Source organism: Populus trichocarpa, chromosome 13, assembly GCF_000002775.5.
Source record: "Populus trichocarpa isolate Nisqually-1 chromosome 13, P.trichocarpa_v4.1, whole genome shotgun sequence".
Taxonomy (NCBI): domain Eukaryota; kingdom Viridiplantae; phylum Streptophyta; class Magnoliopsida; order Malpighiales; family Salicaceae; genus Populus; species Populus trichocarpa.
This window is the reverse complement of record NC_037297.2, coordinates 9,143,517-9,165,829: the sequence shown is the minus strand read 5'-3', so window position 1 is coordinate 9,165,829 and position 22,313 is coordinate 9,143,517. Positions and strand designations below refer to the sequence as shown.

The following is a 22,313-nucleotide window of genomic DNA, read 5'->3' as shown; positions in this document are numbered from 1 at the left end:
ATATAGAAAGTACTTTTAAATACTTGTTGATACTTGATAGCAGGCAAAACAGAGAAATTTTTTGTAGTGTTAGGTCTTATAGTCACTGTTCCAGAAAGTTTGGAAGAGAAGAAAGTCATGAAGTCTTCCTTGAACGAGGCAATGATTACGGAGAAGCTGGAGGTGGAAGATTGAAAACCCCTTGTACAAAGGAAGTTAACCCCCTGATTAATGAAAACCCAGCTGCGCCACCCAGCTGATCGCAGAAATGGCAAGGGACCCATGGAGGTTTGACCCTTGCTTGGCTCTATCTCTATGCATGCAAGAATGTCCTTCTAGGGGTTTAGGACCAAACCAATTAACGGTCATGACCCACGACGCAGGGCACTTAACGAAAAGTCCATCTTCGAGAAATCGACCATGTGGTGTGTGGTGTGCTGTGCTGTGCGCACAGGTTTGTAGTATTTCTAGCCAGTGGCGAGTTGCCTGAGGAAAATCATATGCCAAACATGTTCGCCATTGTGCACCTCAAATCGATTACTGTTGATTTAATTAAGGCCAAATTAAGAGCTAGCGAGCCTCAGATTACTATTTTCTGACCTTCCAGTACTTGTTATAAGATAGCATGCTTTCTTTCAAGGAAGAATAAAGAAGGATGAAATTCGCTTCTGAATATATATATATATATATATATATATATATATAAAATAATAATCATTTTATTTCCCAAGATTTGCTAGCGAGACATTTTCCTGTCTTAATATTGCTCAGCAAGTACCTTAATATTTAATGCCCTATAAAGATTAATACACAGAGAGAGGGGGAATTTTCTAGCTCTCGTACGTCATGGTCGCAATCAACTTCAAAACTAGGAAATTCAGCTGTTCAAGGTCCAAAACAAAGTGGGTTTCAACAGGAGCACGGTCTTCGCCTAGACTCTCACCAAAAGGTTTGAAGTGCATGCCAGGGAGACCGTGACTTGGTCATACTTTCCAAGTCCTAATCTCCTTTTCATTCCGTGTAAAAGATACATAAATACTTTGAATAATTTACCCACTTTTTCTCTAAGATTAAGCACCAAGCACCAACATAGAAAGCACTCCTGCCTCAAAGCTCCATTAATTATCAACCCCATTCAAATTTCTTCTAATGTTCAAAAAACCTCGAAAACAACAAGAAACCAATATGGACGAGACCATTTCCTTGATCCTTCATGGGTGCAAGTTAGCTAAAGACCTTGAATTAAACCTAGCAAACCTAGCCAGCCAGCCAGAGATATTTTCCAGGTCATGTGAAGATATCATTAGGGTTTTTATTAATGCTAGGGAAAGGCTAAATGTTCATCAACAAGACACCACTTCATACACTCATCACATGTTGTTTCGCGAGCCACGGGAATTACAGCAACAACAGAATATTGATCCTAGCCTCCAGGAATGGCTAAGGACTAGTTGCCCATCAGCCATGGAGACGTTGTTTCATCAATCACAGGTCCTTGTTCCTGAGAAGACGCAAATGGGGTCAGGAGACTTTGTTATTGAATTAGGTAGTAGATCAGATCATGTTCAAGCAATAGATGCATCAGATCCTGGCAGAGGTTCTTCATCATCGTCACAAAGACCTCGAAGAAGGTGAGAAATTTCAATGCTTATGTTTAGTTTGCATAACATCAAAACCTTAGTAACCGTAACATCTTGTAGATGGCTTGTGTTTTACTTCAGAATCATCTTTGTAAACCTACAATAGTTCAATGTGAATTGCTCTTAGACATGCTTTACGACTCACATACGCATGAAATTGTAAGGAAAGTATATCATAAAAGCAATCCATTTAACCCTTTTTGTTGGGGAAAGATGGTCGGTATCATATTGTTCGTGCTATACATATTTTTTCTTCTGTGAACATGTCTGAACATTAAAAATTTTAAAAAATTAAGGATGCATTAATGATATTTCAAATAAATATAGTATAAATTTTTATTATTTAACTAGAAACCACACACAAAAAAGATTCTAATCAAATTATAAATTATTAATATAATTACATTAGTTATCTCATTCAAATAATACTAATACTTATAAATGTTGTCAGGTATTTATAATTATAATTTATGTATATTCATGCATACCTTTCCTTCAATTATATACATGGCATGTGTATTAATCCTGTTTAGGAATTATCAGACCACTTCTCAACAAGTTCGGATTCGTTTTATTAGGCTAATAATGGCTACCTAGCTACTATATATGGTTGTGAATATGCAGGAAGGATGATGCCGAAAGACGGACAGTGAGGGTTCCTGCTCAGCAGTTTGGCAATACTGAAATCCCACCAGAAGATGGCTTCACTTGGAGGAAATATGGACAGAAAGAGATACTCGGTTCAAGGTTCCCGAGGTACTGAATCAAAATATGCACGACTAAGAGAGAATACTGTTAACTCTTCTAGATAACACGTGTTATATGACACAATCAAAGCATAATATGTATATATGAATGCTCTTCTTAGACATGGAAAAGTCTTTTTATAATATATTGAAATTGCTTTTTTTTCATGCTAGCTTTTTTTTACCTTTCTTTCAGACATTGACTTGGTATACAACCATCTAAAAGATTGAGCCATTGACTGCTTATTGGCAAAAACGTGTTTAGTAAACGCCCAAAGAAGATCATCGTTTTACATTAACAGACTTGAAAGAATGAATGTTAGAAAAATCAAATCGACCAAGTTCCTTAAAATCATGTTTATTAGGACTAATTAATTACTTGAGCCATTAACATTTGTTGTTTATTTTAACTATATACTCGATCTGTCCCTTTCAGGGCTTACTACAGGTGCACCCACCAGAAGCTGTACCATTGTCTAGCCAAGAAACAAGTTCAGCGACTTGATGACGATCCCTACACATTCGAGGTGGCGTACCGTGGCGAGCACACTTGCCACATGTCTGCCACGGCACCATCAGTTCCACCAGCAGCAGCAGATATTGCACAAGAGATGGCCCAAACTATGAGTGCTCAGCCTCAGCCATCTGCAGCAACTTCTCTCGCTAGATGGCTGGAATTTAGTCTGGGTTCTGGAGGTAGCGCTGGTTGCAGCAGTAGCAGCATGGCTGCAGGTGCTGGTAGTAGTGGTGAAGGTCCCTCCACCGCTGGTCGATACAGTAAAGAAGCTGACTGCCCTATAATAGACATGGCTGATGCCATGTTTAATTCCGGCAGCAGTAGCACCAATAGCATGGAGTTTATTTTCCCTTCCATATTGGAAGAAAAATGGGATCAGGCAAGCGATAAAAAGCCTTGAGTGTGCTAGATAGTTAGAATAAGTGAATCTCTTGTCTCTTTCGTGGGGGGATATATTTCAACTCTATAATTAACCCACTGAAAATTACTTTCATAGGTCATTCTCTATTCATTAATTAAGGCATCGCTTTGGAATTGTAGACGTGAATATGATTTTGTACGTGAGTGTGCTACTTGTACTATTTTTTTTTATATATATATATATATTTATTTTAGTACGTGAATATGATTTTGAAAGGGATTTTTTCTTCATTTTATGTGGTTGAATGCTTCAATGACAGGGAACAAGTCTCAACAGAACCTTGTGGGTTTTGAGCACATAAATGTAAAATAATGTCATGTAATTTTACTTGTTATTAAATTAAACAAGTGCTGAGAGAAGGTTATCTTGGTCTGTCCATGGACGTCTGGATCAGGATGAAATGAACCGGAGGGGCATCGGAAAATAACTCCATCCTCCTCTCTTGAACGGCCGGCCGGCGAAGTAGTTTTTTCATGTGCAAACAAACCCAGGCAGATGCGAGCAAGAGCTAGCTGCCATAGATAAAATGTTTTTCACCCACCCTTCGCGGATATAATAAATCCAGCTCCCTTTATTTTGTTTTTTTATTTATTATGATCCTTATAGACCAGAATATCAATTTTGTTTTTTTTTTGCTCCAACAAGATGTTTCCTCACAACGTTTTGCTCCCATAGCATGAAATTTCTCCTCCTTCCTCTTTCAAAAAGTGACGCATTTTTAATTTTATCTTTTGGGTCTAAAATTAATTTCTTATACAGTCGTAGAAAATAATTTCCTATAAAGATATCAAGCATAAATGGAATGAAGGACCAGCTATGATATGATCGATCATTTGATAAACATTTTTATTTGAACTATATAAAGATTTTCAAGTGATTAAAAAATAATTCATCAATCTAGATGAATTAAAAAAAATATTTCATCTGTTCTTAAATAGTATTGATTAAGAATATCATTGGCCAATATACAATAAGATTTGAAAAGATTATTTCAAATCTTATTTAAAAGATCAATGACTATTATGTAGAGAACAAACATGATTTAACATGATAGATATACTCCATGCTTTAATATTAAATCAGAATATTATTTATGAAAATATATTAATTACATTGAGATACCGATCACTAAAAGGTTGAGTCAAATAACTAATGACTTGTCTAATATTTAGGGATTATGACACGTTGCTAGACGATGCACCTGATCTTCAAATATAAATTAATCAATTGTTGAATTAATAATAATTAAATTATTTATTTTATTTAATTAAAATTAAAATTTCTATTTGGACCAACATATTATGAACCTAATTGGTCACACACATTAAGAATCATTAGTCATAAATTAAACTGTGATGATTTAATTAAGTATGACTTGATTAAAATATATTTTATAAATTAAGGACTAGAATATAATTAATACAAGGATTATATTTTAGACTTAGAAAAATCAAGTAAGGACTTGATTGAGTTAATTTCTATAATTTTCCTGGATTAATAGACGGATATTTCTCAAGGGTAAAATTGATATTTTATCAATTTATATGATTTTTTAGATTTTTCTATAAATAGTAAGCCATGCTCTTTATTTTTGTATGGTTGTCTGTTAGATAGAAAAACTACTCAAGTCACAGAGTATGGAGCTAGCATTCTGGGCATAAGATTTCTCACTGGTGGTTCATATGGATTACCATTAGAGGCTGAAAAATTTAACGACCTATTGTTTGTGATAACCTAGCCTTTAAAAGAATTACTCAAAGTTGAAGAAGATCAGGTCTTCAAGTAATAAAATCCTTAAATAATTCTAGATTTATTTAACGAGATTATAAAAATTCTCAAATTATTTTATTTTATTGTTTCTATTGCGTACATGCTTCCTGTTAATAATAGATAAATATATAATTACCCGTTTCCTATTTGTTATTTTACTAATTGGAAAAAGAATTAACGAGGCAATAAATTTTAAATATCTTGTGATCAATCTGCGCTTATTTATATATTAAATAATTTGTGCAACATTTTACGTATAATAACAACAAATATTCTAACGTGATAATATCTCTGTATGAAACATATCTTACAATTTTTTATTATTATTTGTTATATACTTTACATCGTATTCAATAATTTAAGTTTATTAAGTTTGATTTAAACTTTATTTTATCCCTAGCTAGTTAACCCTCGATCGAACCTCTTTGTTCTCTCATTTGATCATGACCGGGCCGGGTGGGGTGGTTTTCAAAACCTTGATTTCAAGTGTATATATATATATATATATATATATATATATATATATATATATATATATTTAAACACTTCTTATGACTTAAAGTATGCAATCTCTCGTCTTCAAAACAAATGGCACTCTATGAATCCATAGTGTCAAAAGGTCTATTGCAACAGTGAAACACCCTTCTTCTCAATTAGTTACTTATAATTTACAGTATAAAGATATTGTTTGAAAGAAAACGAACCAAACTGAGAACCGGATAAAAAATAATGACTCTTTACATATTCTCATTTAGTCTCTTTATTTTTAGAGTTTTTAGTTTTGATATAAAACTTCATTTTGTTTATATTTCAGTTCTTAAATTTCAGAAATAGAAGCGAGAATCATTAAAAAGTTAAAAAAAAAAGAGAAAGTTCTCTATCGATCAAAATAAAAAAAACTGATCTCATTGTTAATAAGTTCAATTTGAAAAAAAAAAAGTGTCATTAGAATATTTTTTAATGTTTTATTTTGTTAAGAAATGTATAATCTTTTCTTACCATTAAAGACTAGTTTAAGGTTAGAAATGGGTTTTTTAAATCCTAGAATTTGGATCCTAATGTTTTGGTGTACGAGGAGGTTAAAATTCAACCATAGAGAACTTATGGTTTGTCATTACATGTGACATGACATCACCATTCAAAAAAACAAAAATAAAAAACGATGCATCTTCCACCTAATTTAATAAAAAGTAAAAGAGGATTAAATGTTCTAGTCTAGCCTTGCAGACCCACGAACCTTCGGCCTTCTCTATTTGGGCTATTAGTCAGCCCACCTAGGCCCAAACACATGGACTCTTTTTATAAAGCTCTTTTTTATTTTTTAAAATTTAATTAATTTTTGTTAAAATAAAATAATTTAAAATTATATTTAAGATATTATTACATTAAATGTCATTCAATTTTTTAATTTATTTTTAAATAAGATTATATTTTTTTAAAATATTAGCAAACATTTTATTATAACCCTAGATGCGTTATGTCATAGATTTAAAGATAATGGCATTTCTAAATATAAATTGGGATAAATGTTGAACAAAGAGAATGGATAGGAAAAAACAAAGAAAAACAACAATGACAATGCATCCATGGTAAATTTAACATGAAATATAATTGAATTTGGATTAGTTTTTTTTATATATATAAATAATTTTTTTAAAAGAGTAGTGAAAGTTGTATTTTTTCTGATACTTATACGTGGTGGGAGAGGATTGTGTCATTTCTATATGAGATTCAAAATAGGTAGTGTGTGAAACGAAAACTCAGGTGATGAAAGAAAACCTGGATTGGCTTGCTGCCTCGAAATTTTAAGGCTTTTATATATATATATATATATATATATATATATATACACACTTGTATAGAAATATATATGTTGATAATTAATCACTTAATTATGGAGTTAGGTGACGAATATTAATGTTGTGGGCAGAAATTGATAAACTAGAATTAAAGGGGTCGAAAATAAAATTAATTAAACTAGATTAATCCGTGGAAGATTCGATTTCTATTTACTGCTTCTACTTTTCGTGAGTTTTCCATCAGTTCCCACTTTACCTTTTAAAATACGTTTGGACTTTGATTTTAATTTGTCGACCAATTATATATATCTGTTCCGTTCACACTCCGGCACCTCTTTTGTTTTCTACTATTTTTGTATGTAGCGGCACCCTACCTTCCATGGCCGTACCTAACTTTTTTCAACTTCAAAAAATAAAATAAAAACCCTTAAAAGATGGTTGTGTTTTTAAAGAACTAAAACAAATTTAATAGCATGACCTTGGTTAATTTTATAAAAACAAAATTAGACAACAATAACAATAAATAAATTATATAAAAAACATTTCTGATGGGTTAATACATGAAACTTATGATCTCGTATATAAAATTAAGATAACTCTATAGAAAAAGTATACAAACAAAAATTAATTGTAAAAAAAAAAACATTCATAAAAAGATCCAAGTCAATTCGGTAAAATCTTTAAACCCATGATTCCAAAGGTTAATAAAAAAATTTTGATCAATAAAATTTTAAATGATGAAATAGAAAAATAAATTTCCAATAAAATTAAAAGGATTACAAATAAAACAAATATAAATAAAAAAAATAAAGATGAAATCTGACATAAAATAAAATGAAGTAAAATATTGAGGCATGCAATTGAAAAAATATTTCAATTAAAAGAATGATATAAAATATTGAGGGATATAATTGAAACTATTATCCAATTAAGAGAATGATATAAAATATTGAGGAATGCAAATGAAAAAATAATTTATTTAAGACAATAATTAAAAATAAATAAAAAAATCAAAATCAAAAGAATGGGAACAAATATGAAAGCCAAAAAAACCAAAGGAGGATTAATTTGAAAGAAAACTCCAATTCCATGGATAATTTAAAATAAAATAAATAACAATAAAAAGAAGAGGACCACATCTAAAACAAAAAATAAATTAAAAGGTTGCTTTGAAAATGTGCACGGGTTGGCTCTAGAACCGAGTAGGAGATAAGGAAGAAGGAAAAAAAGAAACTACCACCGGTGAAAAACCCATCATATTTTCAACACACACGCTGCCCAATAATGAAAACGACATCGTAAGGATTAAAATGTCGTCATTGAAGTTGGAGTTTGGCCACTAGACGACGTTGTAAGCGTCGTTTAAAAACCGTGTCAAGATCAGCCATATGCACAACCACCTTTTAAAAATTAAAGAATAATCTATTTATGCACAAACACTAAACTACCCTGACCAATCTAAAAAACTACAAAAAAAAAACAAAAAACAAAATGAAAAGATAAAAAGATTTTTTGATCCAAGATAAAGACAATTTTGATGTAAAGACAGTGTGATAATTGTATTATGTAACTAAAGTGAAAAAGTCATAAGAGCTCTACTTGTCAATATTTTAATTTTTGCCTCCAAGAGTACATGAGAAATTTCAGTATAGAAAAAATAACAAAAAAGACCATTATACTCTTATTCTTAAGGTTAATTATGTTATGTTTATAGGGGCAAAATCATCATTTCAGTGCGAATGAGTATAGAGCAACAGTAAAATATACGTAGTAATATCACTACCCCTTTTATTTTCTTTTAATAAGCAAAAAGAAAAAGAATTATATATATATATATACAGACACACACATATATACATTAAATTTCACTTTAACAATGAATAGTGACAATGTCTTTTTGACTTTGGTCTTCAAAAATTTTGAGGAATTATTTTTTATAAAATTTCAAATTTAGTTTTTTTTTTTAATTTCATCTTTTAACGTTGAGTTTACTAAGTATTGGATTTTATAATTTGTTTTAATTTTCTTTTATAAAGTTATTTTTTTTATTTTTTAATTTCATCATCCAACATTGAGTTTACTAGATATTGGAGTTTTGATTTTTTTGCTATGGAGTTATCTCAGTCTTATGACCGAGATTACGAGTTTTGTGGGTTAGTTGTGTTGACTTGAGTTATTTTTTTTATTATTTTTTTTCTCAACTTCATCCTTAAACATTGGGTTGATTGAGAATTGACCTTCATAATTTCTTTTTGATTTACTTTTATAGGGTTATCACAGTCTCATAACTTAGGCCATGAGTTTTTTAGGTTAGCAAGGTTGACTCAAATTTTTGTTTGTTGTTTTTTTAATTGAATATTTGTTTTTAAATTCCTTCCTTCAATATTTGGTTGATTGATAATTGAAATTTATAATTTATTTCTATTTAATTTTAATGAATTTATCTCGATCTATTGACCTGATTTTGACAGGTTAACCCGAGTTGACTCGGGTCATTTCTTATCTTTTTTTATTTGAATTTTGTTTGTCTTTTTTTTAGTTTTTTTTCTTTCAAAATCATCCTTCAATATTGAGTTGATTGGAATTAAGTTTCATAATTTATATCAGTTTGTGTTCTATGAAGTTCTCATAGTTTCACGATCTAAGTCATGAGTTTGGTCGGTTGACTCATGTAGTTTTTTAAGTTCTTTCTTTCATTGATTTTCTTTTAATTTCATCCATCAATATTGGACTGATTGAAAATTGAGTTTCATAATTTATTTTGATTTGTTTTTAATGAGTTTATCCCAATCTCATGACCTAGATTTGATAGGTTAACCTAGGTTTACTTGACTCATTTTTCTGGTTTAATTTATTTTTTCAATTTCATCCTTAAACATTAGGTTGATTGAGAATTTGTTTAATATTTTTTTTCTATAAGGTTTTCAGGGTATCATGATTTGGGTAACAAATTTAGTAGGTTAACCCAAGTTGATATGAGTCGATCTAATAAATTATCATTTTAATATTTTCAAAAAGATGTTATCTTGAATGATTTTAGTTAAACTATTTTTTTATTTATCGTCTGAGTTGTTTTTGACCTGTCAAGTCGACCAAGTTATATCAAGTTAATCTCCATATAGTTTTTTTTTGTGCTAAATATAGCCCTGTATAATATTTTTTTATTTATTTTATTCAATCAATTTAATATATATATATCTATTATAGTTTGATTGATTAAAACAATTATTTTAATAATAAATTTAGCAAATACAATTGGATAAATATATCATTTTACGAGATTAAATATCTTAATCCATATCTGTCTCTTGATTTTTCTATTTTTATTTTTAGTTATTATATATAGTTATTTATTTATTTATTAATACACATCATTCTCAATGTATAAATTTTATGACTTTCATTTTGAAGTTTTTTAACTACAAAAACATATATATGAAAAAACTGTGCATATAATATCTTTTTTGTTAAAAAATATATTTGATCTGGACCAAACACGTGCAAAGTGTCGGTAATAATCTAGATGAAGACGAGCTTTTGATTAAATGTTTCAAGAAAACGTCTACCTCTCTAATTAATCCATCCTCCAATAGCATGAACTTTTCTAGTGTGAAAGTGGAAGCTGATCATTGCCATGGGGTCCCTGCTAATAAATTTATATATATAGTTAAATTATTGTGAACAGTATTGTATTGAAAAAAGGTACACATGCAGAATATATTCTGTTGAGGTGGGTATATATGAATATACTAATTTTAAACAGGATTTAATTAATTATTAATTGTAGCCGCCTAGAAAACTCCCTCTAATCAAAATGAAAATCACAGTCAAAATCAAAAGACTTGACGACAAAATCCATGTCCAAACTCTGAGAGGTGACCTCTGTACATGAGAACAAATGTATAGAATCCACTGCCTCTGTAGAAAAAAAATTAAGATAACTCTATAGAATAAATGCACAAATAAAAATTAATTGTAAAAAAAAAAAATATTAATAAAAAGATCCAAGCCAATTCGGTCAAATCTTTAAACTCATGATTCCAAAGGTTAATAAAAAAAATTCGATCAATAAAATTTTAAGGGATAAAATATAAAAATAAATTTCCAATAAAAAAGGATTACAAATAAAACAAATATAAATAAAAAAAATAAAGATGAAATCTGATATAAAATAAAATGAAGTAAAATATTGAGGCATGCAATTGAAAAAATATTTCAATTAAAAAAATGATATAAAATAATGAGGGATATAATTGAAACTATTATCCAATTAAGAGAATGATATAAAATATTGAGGAATGCAAATGAAAAAATAATTTATTTAAGAGAATAATTAAAGATAAATAAAAAATCAAAATTAAAAGAATGAGGACAAATCTGAAAGCCAAAAAAACTAAAGGAGGATTAATTTGAAAGAAAACTTCAATTCCATGGATAATATAAAATAAAATAAATAATAATAAAAAGAAGAGGACCACATCTTAAACAAAAATAAATTAAAAGACTGCTTTGAAAATGTGCACGGGTTGACTCTAGAACCGAGGAGGAGATAAGGAAGAAGGAAAAAAAAGAAACTACCACCGGTGAAAAACCCATCATATTTTCAATACACATGCTGCCCAATAATAAAAACAACGTCGTAAGGATTAAAATGTCGTCGTTGAAGTTGGAGTTTGGCCACTAGACGACGTTGTAAGCGTCGTCCAAAAACCATGTCAAGGTCAGTCACACGCACAACCACTTTTTTTAAATTAAAGAATAATCTATTTATGTACAAACACTAAACTACCCTAACCAATCTCAAAGACTACAAAAAAAAAAAAAAACTAAAATGAAAAGATAAAAAGACTTTTTGATTCAAGATAAAGACAATTTTGATGTAAAGACAGTGTGATAATTATATTGTGTAACTAAAGTGAAAAAGTCATAAGAGCTTTACTTGTAAATATTTTAATTTTTGCCTCCAAGAGTACATGAGAAATTCCAGAACGCAAAACATAACAAAAAAGACCATTATACCCTCATTCTTAAGGTTAATTATGTTATGTTTATAGGGGCAAAATCATCATTTCAGTGCAAATGAGTATAGAGCAACAGTAAAAAATACATAGTAATATCACTATCCCTTTTATTTTCTTTTAATAAGCAAAAAGAAAGAGAATTATATATATATATATATATATATATATATATATATATATATATAGACACACACAGACACACACACACGTATACGTGCAAAGTGTCGGTAATATTCTAGATGGAGACGAGCTTTTGATCAAATATTTCAACGAAACGTCTACCTCTCTAATTAATGCATGAGCTTTTCTAGTGTGAAAGTGGAAGCTGATCATTGCCATGGGGTCCCTGCTAATACCTATATATATATATAGTTAAATTATTGCAAACAATATTATTAAAACTTTGAGTAATTATATTTTAAAAAATGTTCTTATAAATAACTTAGAATAAATTAAAATATCAGAATTAAAAGTTATAAATTTTAACCTTTTTTTTTTTTAATTTAAGTAAAAAAATTGAAGTAGTCAAATATATTTATAACTTTTTCATGGAGTTAAGAATGAAAGCGTTAACTAACTTAAATATTCAAAATATAAAAATCATGCAAAACATATATAACCTAAGTTTCTCCGATTTATGCTTTAATTAGCTAGGGATCATTACAATCTTTCTTCACCACGAACAGCAGAAATTAATTATAATAGATAAATATGTATACACATGCAGAATATATTCTGTTGAGGTGGGGGTGTATATATGAATACTAATTTTAAACAGGATTTAATTAATTATTGTAGCCGCCTAGAAAACTTGCTCTAATCAAAATGAAAATCACAGTCAAAATCAAAAGACTTGACGACAAAATCCATGTCCAAACTTTGAGAGGTGACCTCTGTACATGAGAACAAGTGTATAGAATCCACTGCCTCATAATCAGACCTCAATATCATGGAAGGCTCATCCACTGGTTCTTCAAATGGTATGAGATCCTTCCACATGAATGAATCTAAAGACGAAACATTGTCTGCTAGACCACTTGGTGTCTGATCTTCCTTAGATTCTTGCTCTACTTCACAGGGTGACCCCATAATGGGATGATGATCTTGTTCTTCATATCTAGGAATCTTTGAATGAGAACTGATCACACTACTCGTAAGATTGTAAGATTCCCAGGGATCAGAATCTGTGATGATTTGTGGAGCCTCAGGGATGTTTCTGCATGTATGGCTGCCAATGTATGTGGTATGGTACAAGTCTGGGTTGTCTTCCATTCTTTGGACTTGTTTTGTTGCCTTGCAACCTTGTTCATACTTGCGAGAACACCTAAAGTAACTCCTGTAATCAATCAACGAAGTGAGATTAGCGCAACAATAATTTCTTCACAGTACATGTGCAATTTCTTAAACTATATGTAGTGATGTATAGCCGCAAAAGCCAATCATTCTCCACTAGTGCTCCCTTTTCTATCTTCACTTTTGATTGCTTTATGAAAATTAATGGTCGAGGACTCCACTACTTTTCAAGATTGCAACGAGACTCAAAATTAATGGATCCATAATTATATATCGGAATAATGAAGCATCAAATGAAATGAGAGGTTCTTTACCTTGGGTATTTAGCATTCAAGATCCCCTTCTGCCCATATTTTCTCCATGCATGACTGTCTTCAATCGTAGGACAGACTGTAGTCCATGATTGGGAAATCTTTCTGGGAGCAAGCAAAGATGTTTGTATTAGTTTTCATTAAAATTTAAAAAATAAATAAATCATGCAAATGTATCACCAATTATCTCACATTAATTCAGCACAATCCAGAAGAAAAAGAAAATCTCACAATCCCCCCCTCTAAAGGTATCAGAAGTGCAGGTCATTATCATGAATATCTTTAATTATGATGGTTAACTACTAATTAAGTTAGAAGTGCAGTAATTGGATGTATAACTAACATTTACATAATAACGATGGATATGGTTAAACTTACTTTCTCTTGTAACAACCTCTCCTATCCTTGGTGGTAGCCGGCCTCTTCTTGCTCTCGCCGGAATCTTCAGACCTCCGGTCATCATAACACGCAGAGTCTCCTAGTGAACTTGCTAGATTTTGACAAATCTCACCACCTGCAGATTCACTAGAAGTAATGACAGAAAGAGTCTCAGAAAAAGATCTTAAGATCTTCCCTACAAGCTCACCCGCTGAAGAAAAACGCCCATCAAAATTTCCACAAGGTTTCTGGAGGCGAATTTGAAGTTGGGCTGCAAATTCATGGCCTCGAACAAGTTCTTTTATCACCCTTTCCCTGCTTGATGATAGTTTTTCACTCAAACAAGTGCCCATTATTTCCAGTTTTTGTTTCTTTCCTGCTTGTTTTTTTTTCTAACTACTATATATACTACAGAAATGGGATATTTGGATCATATATATTAGTGGTGAGTTAGCAAAAGAGAAGATAAAGATTGGCTTTTATGCCCTTCTCTTTCTTTGACTGAAAAGATATGAGGAAAGAGAGAGGTAAAATAAAGGAAGATTGATGGAAGGAGGCAATGGAGAAAGGTTCACGGAAAATTCCTTCCAAACATATAATATTGCTTACATAAGCGTTGTTACGTTTTCACTATGATGCAAGGCTGATGCCAAAAACCTTGAAGCTTTCCTTTTTTTTCCCTGTGTCGCACATGTTTTCTAAGATTAGGATATTCAGTCGTCGGTGGGTGGGTTGAAAGAATAAGAAATATTTATATTTTATTAGTTAAAAATAAAATAAAAAATTAGTTTTTAAAGTTTAGATAAGAAGATTAATTGGGTAAAGGAAGGTCAATATCACTCCTAGTATATTCTATTTAAGATAAATTATATTGTTTATTTGTCTGATTACTAAGACATTTTTATTTTCCAACAATTGGTTTGTCTATTGATTAAAACTGGACCACACCAATAAAGTAGATTATAGTTTTGTGGGTCAAGTCTAACCATTCTGAACATATTTTTTGCATTTTTTTTATACTGGAAATACATTTTACATATAAATTTATAATCTTTGGTATTAAAAATAATCAAAATTGTTTTTTTTTTATGTTTTTGAAATGTAGAGAAAGTTTTCATGGATATTTAATAAACTTGTTATTAAATCCAAAAATACATGCAAAGATATAAAACTATTTTTTTTTGTGTTTTCAAGAAATGCTAAATCATGCAATGTATTATTTTTTATGAAAATATGATTCTTATTTGAGAGGCTCAACCATATATAATTTAAAATTATTTAAAAGTATTTTTGATAGAAAGATTTTTGTTGTTTTTATTTTTTTATTTTCTTAAAGAAAATTAGTTTATTTAATATTGAAAAAACACTTCATATGTGAGTCACAATCCTAAATATTAAATATAAAAAGGGTAAGAAATGGTATGAAAGACCCAAAATTAATTGCATAAAGGTCTTCCAAAATTTTGATTTTTTTTAAAATTAGACTAAGACCAAGTTTGGAAATACATAATAATATGTTTTAATCAAGATATCAACTTAAAACAATCCATTTATTCATCTTTCACCAACTTAATAATCCAACAATACCAAAATCAACTCAATTCTTGTTAGTTTCATGAACTTCATTGAAATCGCGTACTATATCAAATGAATCAATACAAACCCAAGCATAATCCATTAATTAATATTTAATATTCAAATTAATATAAGCTCAAGCATAATCCATGAACCAACATTCAATGTTCAACTAGCAATCATAACCATAAAAATAAACTCACAATCCAACAAAATTACCAAATCATCTTAAAACATACATTAATCCAAATCAATATTGTCCAAACAATCCAAAGATTATACATAACATGTGCATTTTGTCCCTAATTTCACAACATTTTAACAATTTGTCAAAAACATGATTAATGGTTATGGATCGTCCTTCCGAGGTGTTTAACGTGTCCAACAACTATTAGAATCAAGCATAGATATCGTTGAAAATATAGGAACAATGATGATATGTGGGTCCCATGTGCCACCACCATTGCTAGTGCGTGGGTTAACGCATCATTATAGGTGAAACAAAAAAATAGGTGGATCTGGAGTAGTTCCTCCTCCTCTTCCTCCCTGTGTGGTGTTAAGTGTCACCCATACCTGCAAAAATGGAAATCCTCACACAAACTTTTGGCTTTATTTCCTTATTTTTTTACAAATTTGTTTCTCTCTCTATTGTTTCTTGATCCTCTCTCTCCATAATTGGTTTGGATGATCTGATCGTGGTTGGTTTGATGAGGAAATAGATTATGTGTTCAAAGGTGTATAAAGGTTATGCCAATGGTCGGTTGCTAAAGAGGCAATCATGGATGACCTAGGAAGGAGAGGGGTTATTGTCAGTGTTGTTATCAATGGTGGAAACTAGTGTATCAACTATAAATGGGTGAGGTACTATCACGATTCTTTCTTTCTTTCTCTCTTTCTCTCAATGGAGTCTATCATAATGGAGGAGGCTACAACTAGAGGGTGTTGTGAAAAGGTCAAAGCTTACGGGTTACTGAATAGTAGTTTATGAGATGTGGTGGTGAAGTATGGAGTGACTGACAATTTAAGGTTTGTTGGGGTGACTCAAGTGGAATTTGTAGGTTAAAGGGTTGTGATTGGTGGGTGTTAGAGACAAGATTGAGGTTTGTTTTATGGTCCCAACTGGGAATGTATGGTTGTTATGTTTATTGATAGCTTCAGTTAATGGGTTTTGGTTAGGAAGGTTTTGGTTGGAAGTATATGTGTTATAGCTATCGTGTGGAGGTTGTCCTTGCTGGTGGTGATTTGGAAGATGAATGGTTGACTGTCGTTGATGGCTAGTTAAAAGCTAGTGTTGGTGGCGTTTATAGTGGGATTGATGTTCGGGTCCATGTTAGTTTCAATCTTCATACTATAGATGATTTTTTTTTGTGTGGTTTATGAAGGTAGGGAAAAAAATAAGTGGTTCTTGGTTATAGTTGACAATAGAGGTGAGAAGCTGGACTGTGTGGAGAGCTTGAGCTTTTATGGAATAAGTGGAGCTAGAGTAGACCTTTGCTATTGGGGAAGATAAAGGGTCTTGGTGGGAGTAGAGGCTAATTGATGTGTCATAATTGGTTTTTGTTTGTTGATTTACCTTATTTTTTTAGAGAGTGCTTTTGCATGTATAGGGTGATGGTGTGTGTTGGAAAGGATGAGGAAAAGTGTTTTCGGTGTGAGTTTTTTTTTTGTATGGCTAATGCTCTCACTAATTTCTCTTTTCTTTTTGTATGTGTATAACCACTTATTTATACTACTCAAAATATTATTTTCATATTTAATCTTTACAATCCTCCACACCCATCTACTATTTTCTTGATTTCTCTAAGAAATTCTACCACCTTTTAGCTTCTAATTTTTAAAATTCTCTATTTTTTAAAACAACATTATGCAATTCAATTTTTTTTTCTAAACTGGTCTTTATTATTATTTTTTGTTTTTGCTTGATTAATTTTTTTTCTTTTTTTTTCAGAAAAAATTATCAATATGAAAACAACAAGAGAGATAGTTGAAAATTATGAAATGATCAGAAATTGGTCAAATTGCGTCGAAACATATTTTATAAGAATCTAGTATTTTTTTGGAAAATTTCTAAAAGAAAAGAGTAAAAATTTAGTTATGACAGTTGCTCCCCTCTACCTTAACTTGTTGATAAATGTCATATTTCAACATGTGGTTAGCTATCTCTTTTTTCATGTAGGGCCACCAGTAGTGGGGTTTCAGGTCTTGGTACATCTTGGTACTACCACGGTGCATGAAAAACTTGGATTCATGTGTTTCTTGCAAAACCTTCCGTTTAACCATCTCGTTGTTAGGAACATACACACATTGTCCCATAATTAATGTCCCATCATCTGCTACTCAAAATGGGGTTTTGATCCCGACATCCATTTTAGTTCTTATCTTAGACCCCTCAATATCACTGAGTTGAGCTTGTAATATATTTTCTCGATATATTGGTTGTACTGTTAGGTCATCCATTAACACTCCTCCGAAGTCAATGCCTAATTGCATCCCTATTTAACTCAGCTCTATTAGTGGTTGTTCGTCCCATACAAATGGCTTATCCAGGGTTGCTTTATTTTTACAACTAAGGGCATCCGCTACAACGTTTTCCTTTCTAGGTTGGTACTCTATGGTGCAATCATAGTCTTTGATGAGTTCTATCAATCTTTTTTGTTGCATTGATTAGTACTTAAAAGTGCATTTTTATCAAGGTTTTATATCATCATTTTGCACTTGAAGTATCAATAACTCCTTAACTAGAGCATGTTTTATAATAGCATGTCTAATAATATAAGATACCTTTACTTTATGGTAAATATTCATCTTAAATGCAGACCTATCACATAAATCAAAGGATTGATTGATGTGTTTAACTACTGAAATTGAGAAGACAAATAGAGGGCTAAGCTTAGAAAAGAGATGCTAGTTCAGTCCAAACTGGAACACTATTCGGTTATTGGATCATAATTGGAGCTGTAGAACTTGGATTTAGATCTGGTTTATATTTATGGAAAGCTAAGACATAGGCCTAAAACTTTCATGAAGAGTCCAAGATTCAAAATGACCGTTTTCAAGTTCAAAATGTAGTAACAACAGAGAAGTCAGAATCTATCCTACAGCTCAGACACTGTTTAGTGTTCAGCCCATATCTCGAGTTCTAGAAGTCCAAATGCACCGATTCATTTTTGGTTGGAAAGCTGAGACAATTTCCTAGAACTTTCATGAAGACCATCTGTTCAAATTCGCATTTGCCATGCATTTGGGCATCTTGGTTTTCAGATCAAGATCATGTTCTTGCTCTCTCTCTTTATACTTTTGTAATGCTTAAGTTTTGCTTTCATTAATCTCTTGTTTATGCCTTTCATTTCCTTTATTATACTTATATAATCATGTTTTCCTCTTGTTTATCTACGTTTCTCTTATTCATAATATTCAGCTAAGTTTATTATGTCAAGGTGAAAAGGTTACACTAATGGTGTAAGAATAAGTATAGTATAAACTCAACATGAACTTTAATGTTTAATACTAACATGTTTTATATTTATTATCTTACTTACTCTTAATATCTTGCTTGTTAAATCATTAATCTAGATTTGTGTTGAACAACCCTTAGTACAACAAATACTTGACACTTTCATAGCCTAACTGTATGGTATAACCGACACCTGTGCTATGAAAGGAACTTGATTTGTTGTTAACATAAGTTATCACCATGAATACCTGATAATATTTACAAGTATTGGCATTACTCGAATAAGATAATTAATGCAATCATGTTAACAATTTATAATCCGAGTGGAACCTCCTTTGTGTGTGGTTTCCAGTCAAGTAATAAAAAGAGTTTATACTATACTTATTAGAAATACCATTAGTGGATCCTCTAACCTTGACAATTGTTTTATCTTTGTTTAAATTCTTACATCATTATCACATCTCAAAGCTCTCTTCAAATCTTTTCTTTTATTTATAATTCTATATAGTTCACCTCCCTGTGGTTCGACTCCAGTCTTGCCGGGTTATTTATTACTTCGACACTCCTGCACTTGGGATAAGACATCAACTCTTTGATCGTGCATGCATATTTAACTATTTTTGCAACATAAAAAATTTCAGACATTTGTGGTCGGTGAAGATTTGAACTCGGGAACTGTAGAGGTAATACCTTCATATTCTCAAAGCAAATACCATAGTGGCCAACTCTAGGTCGTGTACTGGATAATTCTCTTTATAAGTCTTATACTGCCTTAACACATAGGCAATTACTTTCCCATGTTGCATTAAGACACACCCAAGCCCTTTTCTCGAGGCATCACTATACACTACAAAACCTTCAGTTTCTAAAGGAAGTGTCAACATACGAGCGGTTATGAGCCTCTTTTTCAGTTCTTAAAAGCTTTATTTATACTTTTTTGACCATACCCATTTTTTATCCTTTCTAGTCAATTGCGTCAAGTGAGTCGCTTTCAAAGAAAACCCCTCAATGAACCTTCTATAATATCCCGCAAGTCCCAGGAAACTATATATTTCAGTTACTGTTGTTGGCCTTTCCCACTTCAAAACTACTTTAACCTTTTGGGGGTCTACAAGGACACCTTTCGCAAAGATGACGTATCCTAGAAATGTTACCCTTTCCAACTAGAATTCACATTTATTCAGCTTAACATATAATTGGTGATTTCTCAAAATTTGTATCACCTGTTTTAACTGCCATTCATGTTCTTCAAAGTAGCTTGAGTAGACCAAAATTTCGTCAATAAACACTACCATGAATTTGTCAAGGTACGGTTGGAAAACCCGGTTCATTAGGTCCATAGAACGGGCCGGGGCATTTGTCAACCCAAATGGTAACACCAAAAATTTATAGTGTTCGTATTGGGTCCTAAATGCAATTTTCGATGCATCCAATTCTTTAATCTTCATTTGGTGATATCCAGACCTCAAATCTATCTTAAAGAATACCCTAACTCCTTTTAGTTGATCGAACAAGTCATCTATCCACAATAGCTGATACTTATTTTCATTGTTATCTTATTCAGCTGGCGGTAGTTTATGCAAAGTCTGTAAGTATCATCCTTTTTTTCACAAATAAAACCAGTGCTCCTCGTGGAAAATTGATGGGTCGTATAAATCCGTTATCCAGTAATTCCTGCAGCTGGGTTTTTAACTGTATGGTAGTTGTGCTATCGGAGGCACCTCTGGAAAGGTATTGATGGATACTTCAACCTTTCGATCTGAGGGTAGTCCGTGTAGTTCCTCGGGGAACACGTTCAAGAATTCTCTTACAACTAGCATATCACTTAGCCTTGGTTCTCTCCCGTCAGAATTTAAGACGTACACAAGGTATCCCACACATTTCTTTTTTCGCAACTTCCCAGCAATTACAATCGAAACTAGGTTGATTGGGATATAAATCCTTTCTCTTTTGAAGACCACCTTTCTACCCTCAAGTCTTTGGAAAGTAATGGTCTTGGTATAACAATCCACTTGGGCCTTGTGTTTACTTAACCAATCAATGCCTAGGATTACATCAAAATCATTTAATTCTAAAGGTATCGGGACTACCTCTATTTCATATCCAGCTAGGCTAACTCTCACTCCTACATACATACTATCAATTTCCATCCTATATCCCAACAGTGACCCAATTATAAACCACTTTTCTACCCTTTTTACTTATTTCCCTAATTTGGTTACAATTCTTCTAACAATAAATGAATAAGTGGCACCGGGATTAAACAACACATGTATTTTTAAATTATTCATTTGTAGTGTACTTACCACTACATTGAATGCTACTCTAACCTCTTCCTATGTCATGTGGAAGACCCTCCCCGAGGTTCGATCCTTTTGTGTCCTTGGCCTTTCTCGGTTGGAATTTGCCTCTGACTGTGTAGACCTAACTGGCTGTTCACTATGACTGACTGTTGATGACTCTGACTTGGCTGTCTCAAAATATATACGTGCTCAATGTTCTTGTTGGGACAATCCTTTTTGTAATGTCCTCTTTCTCCACAGTAATGACATCCTCGCCACAGATACTGATAGTTCCTCCTCTTATGACCTTCTCCCCAACATACGAAACATCACCCTAGGGAAACTGAGCAGTCACTGAGGTGTCTTTGTTCACATCTCATGCAATAAAGGTAGGTGACATTCTTCTAGTCGCTAGATCCCCCTGAGGGGTTAACCCTTGAATGTGTTTGTCCCTCTATCACTCTTCCACTTGTTTGTTGATTAAAAGCTATGACGTCATCCCCTTCCTCTAAAACTAGTTAAACATTCCACTCTTCCCTTTTTTTAGAAGTAGCGGTATGTTGGCAGAATAGTCAATGTCTTTTTTTTTACCCATTCTATGTTGTCCCTGATGGCCCTCTCCGATGCAAACTTTTAGTGTCTGTGCTGCCTCAATTAGTTCCCTCATTGTTTTAAACTATAAGGCAATTAATCCTTACCTCAATTCCTAATAGAACCCATCCTTCAACTTCTCTATCATATGTTCCCCTGTCAGGACGTAGTGTGGGGCAAACAATGAAAGATCATGAAACCATCTTTCATATTCTAATACCAATATCTCTCACTATTTCAATGCTAGGAACTCTTGTTTTTTTCACCTTGTGATGGAGTAGAATTGGTTCTCAAACTCCGACTCAAAGTCATTCCAAGCCAATGTCGCCACAATCATGGCTGCAAAATGCTTTCTGAAGCATGAGTTACCTTTTTAGTACAACCCAATCATTAGTATGCCTGAGAGGATAAACATAAAAAATTTAAGAGCAGCTGGTCAAATATTTGGATTGGGGTTCATACCCTCAAAGAAAGACTATGCAAGGGTAGAAAGAATTCAAAGGGAAAGAAAAATAGCTCGGATTTCAGAATGGAGC

The 22,313-nt window shown here is 31.9% G+C and overlaps 2 protein-coding genes across 3 annotated transcripts; one reads left to right on the top strand and one right to left on the bottom strand.

Annotated features, from left to right (window-relative positions):
• The first annotated feature begins 1,058 nt into the window (after positions 1 to 1,058).
• LOC7497364 (WRKY transcription factor 55) lies at positions 1,059 to 3,480 on the top strand. Its single transcript, XM_024583529.2, has 3 exons — positions 1,059 to 1,610; positions 2,244 to 2,375; positions 2,802 to 3,480. Exons 1-3 carry the CDS (start codon positions 1,129 to 1,131, stop codon positions 3,280 to 3,282), a joined length of 1,095 nt encoding a protein of 364 aa, XP_024439297.1. The 5' UTR covers positions 1,059 to 1,128; the 3' UTR covers positions 3,283 to 3,480.
• Positions 3,481 to 10,617: 7,137 nt separating this feature from the next.
• LOC7497365 (WRKY DNA-binding transcription factor 70) lies at positions 10,618 to 14,348 on the bottom strand. 2 transcript variants are annotated; one of them, XM_052446276.1, is made up of 4 exons: positions 13,876 to 14,348; positions 13,501 to 13,602; positions 12,785 to 13,229; positions 10,618 to 10,752 (listed from the first exon to the last, which is right to left on the bottom strand). In XM_052446276.1, exons 1-4 carry the CDS (start codon positions 14,226 to 14,228, stop codon positions 10,678 to 10,680), a joined length of 975 nt encoding a protein of 324 aa, XP_052302236.1. In that variant the 5' UTR covers positions 14,229 to 14,348; the 3' UTR covers positions 10,618 to 10,677. The 2 variants fall into 2 exon arrangements, with proteins under 2 accessions (XP_052302236.1, XP_002319879.4); XM_002319843.4 differs by lacking the exon at positions 10,618 to 10,752 and having other exon boundaries at positions 12,508 to 13,229; positions 13,876 to 14,346.
• Between the last annotated feature and the right edge of the window lie 7,965 nt (positions 14,349 to 22,313).

Excerpts from the sequence above, each read along its gene's own strand:
- LOC7497364 (XM_024583529.2), top strand. The coding sequence starts at position 1,129 with ATGTTCAAAAAACCTCGAAAACAACAAGAAACCAATATGGACGAGACC. Across the intron at positions 1,611-2,243 it reads TCACAAAGACCTCGAAGAAG|GAAGGATGATGCCGAAAGAC; the intron begins GTGAGAAATTTC and ends GTGAATATGCAG. Across the intron at positions 2,376-2,801 it reads CTCGGTTCAAGGTTCCCGAG|GGCTTACTACAGGTGCACCC; the intron begins GTACTGAATCAA and ends TGTCCCTTTCAG.
- LOC7497365 (XM_052446276.1), bottom strand. The coding sequence starts at position 14,228 with ATGGGCACTTGTTTGAGTGAAAAACTATCATCAAGCAGGGAAAGGGTG. Across the intron at positions 13,603-13,875 it reads AGAGGTTGTTACAAGAGAAA|AAAGATTTCCCAATCATGGA; the intron begins GTAAGTTTAACC and ends GCTTGCTCCCAG. Across the intron at positions 13,230-13,500 it reads TTGAATGCTAAATACCCAAG|GAGTTACTTTAGGTGTTCTC; the intron begins GTAAAGAACCTC and ends GATTGATTACAG.